Source organism: Chinchilla lanigera, unplaced genomic scaffold (genome assembly GCF_000276665.1).
Source record: "Chinchilla lanigera isolate Chin_1 unplaced genomic scaffold, ChiLan1.0 scaffold00178, whole genome shotgun sequence".
Lineage (NCBI taxonomy): Eukaryota > Metazoa > Chordata > Mammalia > Rodentia > Chinchillidae > Chinchilla > Chinchilla lanigera.
The window spans coordinates 971550-980834 of NW_004955579.1; the positions used below are offsets into that span (position 1 = coordinate 971550).

At 44.9% G+C, this 9285-nt stretch overlaps 1 protein-coding gene across 1 annotated transcript in view; it reads right to left on the reverse strand.

Moving 5' to 3' along the window:
• Window positions 1–6: 6 nt before the first annotated feature.
• The window catches only part of Esyt2 (extended synaptotagmin-like protein 2), an 81020-nt gene continuing 71741 nt past the window's right edge, over window positions 7–9285 (reverse strand). The window contains exons 17-23 of the mRNA XM_013509669.1: window positions 8102–8251; window positions 6847–7220; window positions 4898–4996; window positions 1822–1953; window positions 1069–1174; window positions 254–303; window positions 7–149 (exon numbers count right to left, since the gene is read on the reverse strand). Of these exons, the coding sequence (XP_013365123.1) occupies window positions 104–149; window positions 254–303; window positions 1069–1174; window positions 1822–1953; window positions 4898–4996; window positions 6847–7220; window positions 8102–8251 (957 nt within the window). The 3' untranslated portion in view covers window positions 7–103. The remainder of the gene's footprint in view (window positions 150–253; window positions 304–1068; window positions 1175–1821; window positions 1954–4897; window positions 4997–6846; window positions 7221–8101; window positions 8252–9285) is intronic.

Sequence of the window (9285 nt, forward strand, 5' to 3'; positions counted from 1 at the left end):
TATATATATATATATAACTAAATACACAAAATTGTAAAAATAACATTGGTAGGTGTGCGAAGAGGGTGTGTCCGAGTGGAGGAGGCACCTTGCACCAGCATGGCTATGTCATCACCTGGGGCCTCGTGCCATCCTCTGTGAGGTCGTACCTGAGGAAGCACAGAGAGCACGGCAGAGGGGTCAGGCTCACAGCGCGGTGTTGGACACACACCCAGAACCTGGTCCTGCCACCCCTTGGAGTATGGACACTCACCACTGGGTCCAGCCCTTCGCAAGCTCTTCAGATGCCAGAGCCACCAGCACCTGGGGAGAGACGGGGGCTTACTGAAATGGACTGACCAGCTCCTTACATCTACTGCCTGTCTAATCATCTCCTGTCTTAACCTAGTAATATGGAACTCTCCCCACTTTTATTGAGACTCATGTTTTATTCTTTTCTACCTTTATGATTCATCTGTAGTAGACCATGCTTGACTATAACCAAGAGATCCTGCCTGTCTCCAGCAGCTGTAATAAGTTATCACGAAACATCAGTGGAGACAGTCCCTGGATACTGCTCGACGCCGTCAAGGGCAGCACTGCTGCGATGGTTTGTTCTTGGCGCTGCAGCCAACAAACACAGGTCTACAGCGCAGCACCCTTCCCTGGCCTGACACTCACGTGCATGCCTGAGGAAGACATAATCTTGTTCAAAGTTAACGCTGAACGCAGACAGAAACAAGCTGAGGACACGCTGGAGAGCGCAGCATGACCAGTGGGGGAAGTGCGATGGGCGAGACGCTCTCCCTTTCTGTTTTCTACAGTGTGGTACTGAATGAAAGTGTTAAAGCTTGAAAATCAACCTTTCTTCAACTAAAAGTTCCTGCCATCAGTATGTTAATAAGCCAGTAATATGAATACATAAAATCAATGAGAACTTAACGTGTCTTCAGAATGCACAAGTCTTAGCACGCTGTTTTGCAAATGAGCACTAGCTGCAGGGTAAGCTCACCCTTTCTGCTCATGTAAGTAGCAGAAGGGTTTCCGTGGTGCAAAATGCAGTAACACATGATGATTCTTTATCCTTACTTTGCCAAGCAGCCCTTTGTCTTTGGACAGGAAGCCACCACTATTCTTCACCGCTACATCCAGCGTCCTCCTCTGTACCTCAGGGAGTGACACGTTGAAATCAAAGCTGCAAGGGACAAAGGAACTTTCTCTGTAATTCTGCTAAATTGTATCTTCTTTTAACTAAAAATGGCATTTCTGCCCATGAGATCATTTCAAAGATTAGGTGGGTTTTTTCCCCTGTAAAGTCAGGTTCTCTCTTTACGGTATGTGCAGTGGTATGTCTGCTTTTTAACCTAAAGGTACTGGTGTGAAAACACAAAAAGTGAGTAGCACCTTTATAGACAAAACAGAGCTGAACCAACAAACAGTGATTTACTATTTGCAAAATGCTGCCAAAGGGGACAACATATGGACAGACCATGGCCTGAGGATGCCTGAACCATCAAGCTGGCCACACAGGCAGTGTCAGCCTCTATTACGCTGGAATGCTCAAGAGAGTTGCAAAATATAATATAGTTTTTCACAAAAGTTGTATTGATATTATGAGTGTGTATTTGAGATATTGTTACTGTGAAATAGATCGCCATCCACAGCATTTGTCATTTGGATTTATTATGTTCAGCATCCCACAAGAAGTTAAAATGGTTAGTTATTTTAACAAGTGTACATGTACTACACTGCGCTGTAGGCTCTGCCACTTATTCTCAGCAGAGCAGTGGTGGTCACTTCACGCAGACAGTCTCTCCTACGCCGAGGGAGTATCTATTATACCTCTGATCGAACACTGGGTTTAGTGTCTTCTTTGACACGTGGGTTTTCCTCCTTCCTGATCTCCTCTTGTCTGGCAATAAATACATGCGGACATACGGGTCGGAGCCCTCTTCTGAGAAAGCGATGAGATTTCTTGCGACATAGAAAAGACTAGGTATCAGAATTTAGGAAATAAGAGCACTGTCACATTCAAATTCGCTGTATCAAACTTTAATTTCATGTATGTCTACACACCAAGAAGCAACAAGACAGCTGGGGTGTAGCTCAGTGGCTGAGCTTTTGCCTGTCATACACAAGGCCCTGGGTTCCATCCCCAGCATCTGTGTGTTTGAGTGTGTGTGTGTGTGTGGGGGGGACAAGGGACAGTGAGGATTAACTGATACCAAATTCCATGAGACCTTCCTCAATCTGCCTGTTGGCCTCTCTTTCAACTTCTTTCTTAAGAGACCACCTGACTCCATTTCCAAAGTCCAGAGTCTGGGGGACATTCTAGGTTGTCATTCTTTTAACATGTCTTTTCATCGTATTTCTACTGGTTAATCCCAGTGGAGAAACAAGAGTCAGGCTCTGGCCAAGCAAACCAGCCTCTAGGTGCCCTGTGTGGCATCCTGGTTTCCTCCGATGCCTGCCTGGCTATTTACCTTCACTCATCCAGCCCTTGCACAAGACCTACCTCCTTTAGCCAGGTGTGGTGGCACACGCCTGTAATCCCAGCACTCAGGAGGCTGAGGCAGGAGGATTGTTTCAAGTTTGAGGCCAGCCTGGGCTACAAAGTGAGTTCAAGACCAGCTTGAACTGCTTAGTGAGACCCTGTCTCAAAAAAGAAAAAAAAAAAAAAGACCTACCTCCTCCATTGATCCTGCCCTGTTCTTCGCCTAGGACAACAGAAATAGGCCAGACACAGTCCACCACTCATTTCTATGACCACTCTGGGATCTGCACTGATTGGTGACCAGCAGGTCTGGTAAGCAGGTGTTGCCGGGCACTCTGCAAGGCCTCTCAGAGAAATAATCTCAATGGCAAGAACATAAAAGGAGTGCCAGCCATGATCACTGAATTGCACTCTATGTTCACTAATTTTATTTTCATGTTTTTTTACAGGATTTTATTTTATTTTAATTTCTTTTAAGACAAGGTCTTGCTGTGTAGTTCAGGCTGGGTTTGAACTTACTACGTAGCCCAAGCTGACCTTGAACTTGTGATCTTCCTGCCTCAGCCTCCCGAATGCTGGGGATTACAGGTGTGTGCCACCACACCTGGCTCCTACAGTTTTTTTAAAGGTCTAAATATTTATATCATATTTTAAACGATTGCTAAAACAGAGAAGGAAAACAGCCCACACCATCATCGTTAATCAAATACAAAGCAACACTGTCATCCCATTTAAGACTTACTAAATTGGCATAGCAGACTAGTTAAATTAAATTTCTTGTGATTGTTGGGGTAAAAAGTATACTCAACACTCTTGGAGTATCCATGTCAAGTGGTATGTTCTTTTTTGAAAGACTAGTATAATACCTATAGTAAACCAAAACTTTTTGGATCTTTTGATCCAAATTTTCCCACTTCTGGAAATTAAATTAAAAAAATACTTAAAAAAAAAGTTCACCACCATATTACATTAATACAGATAATCTAAATATCCAACAATAAGATGTAGTAAATACTTTGTTAAATTACATGTACCGATTCAAGGGAGTATTATAAAGCCACTAACATGATTAAGAATGCAATACAAATATTTATGAAGTAATGTTAAGAACAAAAAAGCAGTAAGTTATTTATTAAAATTTTAGTAGTGGAAAATACAGGATTTTACAGGGTTGTAGAGAAAGATCAGAATCTAGAATCTAATGTAAGACATGAATAATGTGTGCACATGCATGTGTTTTTGTGGGTACAGATAGGGAGGGACATGTGTTTATGAGGGCCGTGGAATGACTGGTGATTTTCTCAGAACTGTCTTTAATGTTGCTGTCTTTAAAAAAAAAAATCATTTGAATAGTTCACATTAGGCTTTCCAGCTTCACCGCAGAGTGGGGAAATCTTTATTTTCTTTAACACCTTGAGATCATTTTACATACATTTCTGTATATTAAAAACAACATTGTAAATGCATTATTAATACTGAGCATGGTAGCACATGCCTATAACCCTAGTACTTGATGCTAGGATTATTTTCATGTTTTTTACAGGATTTTATTTTAATTTTTTTTAAGACAGGGTCTTGCTGTGTAGTTCAGGCTGCGTTTGAACTTACTATGTAGCCCAGGCTGACCTTGAACTTGTGATCTTCCTGCCTCAGCCCGGGGATTTAGCTGGGGATGGGGATTTAGCTTTCAATGGGGGCTGGGGATTTAGCTCAGTGGCACAAGAGCCTGCCTGGCAAGCGCAAGGTCCTGAATTCGATTCCCCGGTACTGCAAAAATAAATAAATAAATAAATAAATAATAAATAAAAATTAAAAAAAAAAAAAAAAATCCTAGCACTTGGGAGGCTGAGCCAGGAGGACTCCTGTGAGTTTAAGGCCAGCCTAGGCTACATAGTGAGTTTAAGGCTACCCTGGACTACTAGTGAGACCATTTCAAAGAAAAAAAAAATATTGGGGCTGGGGATTTAGCTCAGCGGCAAAAGCGCCTGCCTGGCAAGTGCAAGGTCGTGAGTTCGGTTCCCGGCACTGGAGAAAAACCAAACAACCAAAAAAAAAAAAAAGTATTATTAATATAAGCAAAACTGCTCATCAGTTTGCTATTTCTTTTAAGAGAGGACATAGTATTTTAATGTAAGTTAGTAAGACAGAGATTCTTCCCCCACCCTCTAACTGCCACTAATTCCCCCAACACAAAAGGGGAAACATGTCGCACATATGACATATACTGATTTTATCTGTTTGCTCTATACTATAGCTGAAGAGAGAGCTGGTATTAGGGAAAGGACCAGAACATGGGCTTTCAGTACCATCGGAAGATCTAGTTGCTCTGCTCTTTAAAGAAAAGCCATGCGTATCCTGCCTGGGTCCAGCGGTGGCACTTACAGTCCTATGTGCTGTGTCAAGGTATCGGGGGCACCTGCTTACCTGCAGGAGTGCACCACCACGATGAGCTTGTTTCTCTGGGAGCTATGCCGGATGGTGAGCTGGATCTGCCCCAGGGGAGACTGCCCCAGCATCGTGCCACTGTGGGAAGCAGAGCACAAGGTCACCAGGTATGTTCGGTACACAATACACACAGCAAGATTACACACATCCATCTAGACAGAAAGGAATGAGGGTACCCACGAACTTAAACACATTTTGAAACTCTGGTATAAGTTGAACTGAAGTTGTATTTCACTCAAGGGTTCAATACAACTTAATTATTCAAAACTGAGAGTTCTCTAGTGAGAACCCAAAGTAAAAGGAGACACAGAGATCGCCCTGGACATTGGCTCCATAGCCTTAGCTCAGCAGTGTCCACCTTGGCCATCAACAACCCAACCCCCGTGGGTGAGCCCAATGTACTCTTCTTCCACCTGCTGCTTGGGGAGCAGGCTCTGGGACAGCGACTGTACTCAGCGACCCCCAAGGTAGTTCAGCTACTCCCCAAATTGTGCTCCAGAGAACAGGTAGTTTCTCATTTAAAACCGTTTCCCTTAGAAAGAGGAAATTAAATTCTTTTTCCAAAACTTGAACATGAAAAAGAATGAAAGAAAGTGTACAGACTAAGACAGGGCCTCACAGACACAAGAATGGCCATGCGGCCCCTGGTGCTTCCCTAACTCCCAGGCACAGACGTGTTTTCACCTTTGCCTCCAGTTCCTCTCCTATTTCCTCACCACTCGACACACCTCCTCCAAAGACAAGCAGGACGAACAGTTTCAGAGGTCACTTCAGTTCTACCTACAGGAAGTGCTGGCATCTGAAGCTTGTGGTAAGTAGACTCCCTTAGCGAAGAAACCATAAGCACATCCATGGATCATGGAACTTAATTAAGAAACCAACACCAACAGCCAAAGACAAACAAACAGGGACTGGTCAGAGGTACTGGGACACTGATCCCACATGGAAGAACAGGGCCAATTCTTACACTACAAAGAAGAGCCAAGCGCTCTGCCAGACTTCCCTGTCCTGCACCAGGAGTTGACAGTCACCCGTTAAGCCTGTCTTCCTGGCCAGAGGGGAGCTGCTCAGCAGCTTCACAGCTCTAAGGCTCTTGCCATTTTCATCTGTGATACCTCTTACTCCACTGTTTCCTAATCTTTTAATGAGGATGTCCTAGAAAATGACCAGGTTTTTAAAAAAATTTAACTGTTTTTAACAGTGGCAGTTTATGCAGGAAAGTAAAAGTGAAGACTGGGAGAGAAACTGGCTCTGCAGAGGAGGCTTGGGCTGTGTAAAGAGAAAAGTGGGATAAAAGCAAAAATGAAAGTACATGCTGCATCTGGGAAAAACACCGTAGGCTATCATGGAAAGTCATGGTAGCCCTTCTTTTTGTTTTTTGAGACAGAATCTCACTATGTAGTTCAGATTGGCCTTGAACTCACCGTATAACCTAGGCTGGCCTTGAACTCACAGTGACCCTCCTGCATCAGCTTCCTAAGTACTGAGGTTACAGTGTGCACACCATGCCCAGTGACAGGTTTGATTTTGAAAGTGAAAGACTCAGCAAAATAGCAACGCAATCTGAAGTTTTTCTACTTAACTCAAAATGGTATCTTCTTCCTCTTAGAGATCAGAGAGGAACTCTGGACCTGTTAACAACAACCTCCAAGGGATGGGGTTAACAACATCTGTGTATGTAGGATGAGAACTGTGGAGGTATTCAAAACAGCCCTGTGGCACGGGGGACCTGAGCTCCGGGTTAATGACAACCCTGGGTTATGTCATGAACTCTGTGTTACAAGCCCCTGTGGCGTATCCTGAGCTCTGTGCTAGCAACAGTCTCTGTGGTACGTGGGAGGTGACCTCTGTTGATGTTCACAACAACCCCTGAAATATGTGGGTCACTTCTCTGACTGTGACAAACGAAACAGTAGGCAGGTAGTTACTTTTCGAGCTGTCGTAGCCTTTGACGCAGCTCCTGGGTGGCAATAGGCAGAGATATATCTGAGGCAATGCTAGGAGTGGGCTCTTTGATGGAGGCATGGCTTGGTGAGGCCAGGAGGCTGGAGGTGCTTCTGCCCAGGTCGTGCTGGGCTGGAGGGCTGGCCTCAGGCGGCTGGGCCTTCTCCTCTGTCCCGGGCTTATCTGCGGCTCCAGTGACGGGTGTGGAGGGAGCTGTGCTGCTGCCACTGGTGGCTGGAGACGCGGACGCCTGAGACCTGACAAGCCCTTTCCTCCCATCTTTGGAAACGGAGGGTCGTTTCACTTGAGCTGAATGTTGGTGGTCCGGAGGCCTTTCCTGCTTTTCAAGATGGAGTACCTAGAGGTGGAAATAAACAAGCACTGAAATCAGGGACACTGGCAGTATCCTGATACTTGAGTGGCTCTAGAGCATTCATTTACAAGTATTTCTTTAAAACTTGGCTCAAAACATTAAAAAAAAATGCAATCTTACCTATTCAGCTATCAATTATTAAAATAATGCCATGCTACAAAGAGTTCAGAAAAAGTTTAAGTCCTTTTAAAGGACTCAGCGCCTCCCCAGTACGAGCACTATCTCGTGTGTCACTCTATTCCCCTCCACTTACATTCCTACTCAGCTGTGAGACAGTGTTCTCCCTGTACAAGCCTGCTGAGTCACAAGTGCTCACAGAAGCCGAAATCCCTTCTTCCATACAAGGGATTGTACTAGGGACCCCCAGAGAAAGGAAGAGTGTCCAGAAGCCCTGCTCTTCAGCAGGGTCCCCCTGTCAGGACAGTGCTGCCGGAGCCATGACCCTGAGCAGAGGGCCTTCCCTGCTTTATGACATCTTTCCACTCTGCAGCCTCCCCACATTTTGCTTTATAAGCACAACTCAGACATTAGGAAACAGCACCTTAGTCCAAAGGCAGCAGGGTCTGTGGCCTGGGGATACTGCAGTCCCTTCTAAAAGTCTGTGCCAATACACAGTCCTGGCAAGGCGCAAGCAGACCATTTCCACTGCGCCCTCAGCAGACTGAGTCCCTCTGGGTTCCACCCTTTGCAGGAGTTTATTACGTTCCCTCCCACTGAGCAACCTTGCTTCTGTGTGATCTCCGTCCTCACACCACTGCCCATACCTAGGCACCATCCACCACACAGACTGGGCTGGAACAGCACTCCAGCCGCCCCTTCTCCTCCCACCTGACCAGTTCACTGAGATGGGCAGGGCCACACAATACCCTGAGGGCGATCTTCATCTTCAAGGTGCTGTTGGGCCCTGAGCTGCTGAGTTGAAAGCGCTGGTTCACAGTCATGTCCTCACTTGCTAGTAGCTGACTGAGGGGGATCCTCAGGGTCCCCAGACTGCACTGGTGCTGCTCATCTTTGACCTGCAGGAATTCAGGTGGAAGACATACTTAGCCCAGAGGTAAAAGTACAGATACTACAGAAAATATAGGAAAGTACAAAAATTCTCTCTTAAGAAATATTTTAAAAGAATGTGAAGATATTCTAGCCATATTCCTCATCCCTAACTGGGGACTAAACCCAGGGAACACTAAACTACATTGAAAAAAATTTAAGATAGGGCCTTGCTAAGCTGCCTGAGCTGGCCTTGAATTCACCACCTTCCTGCCTCAGCCTCCAGACTAGCTGGCATTACAGGCATGTGCCACCATGCCTGGCTCCAGCCACAGTTTACTGTTTCCATAAATGACCAACTATCAGGAAACTTCCTCAGCAAGATAAAACACTGTCACGAGCAAAGTGTCTCTGACACATGTGCCTTCATTTGCGCATGACAAAACCATAATGAACACATGAAGAACACTGTTCTATGCATGTTATAAGAAACCTAGGCTAGAAGGTAACAGTCTACACAGACCTGAAAGTAGAAGGAAATGTCCATGAAAATGGTGCTAGGACGCATAGTGGTGTGTGAAGCTTCCACTGCTGACACTTATTTATGGACAAAATGCATGTGTAAGTATGTTTTAAGCCTTCCCTATTCAAAGTCTACATGGTTGCTTCAAACATTTATAATATCTGCTTTAAATGCATGGTAATTCCTTTATCATGAGTAACAATAACCTTCAGCAGTGGCTCTGTAAAACAAAGTATACTCATGTTGCTGTACAAAAGTGTGATCAAATAATGTAAGAACGCTGGAGCTTCCACAGCCTACATGAAAATGGTCAGAGAAGTAACACATATCTCCACGGGAAAATCTAAAATCCTGACTTATTTCTTTTAAACAATAATCAGCTGGGCATGGTGGTACATGCCTGCAATCCCAGCACTCAGGAGGCTGAAGCAGGAGGATTGCCAAGATTTTGAGGCCAGCCTGGGCTACACAGTGAATCAAAAGGCAGCCTGGAATACACATTAAGACTCTCTCAAAAACAAAACAGAGGAGGGCTTCCGG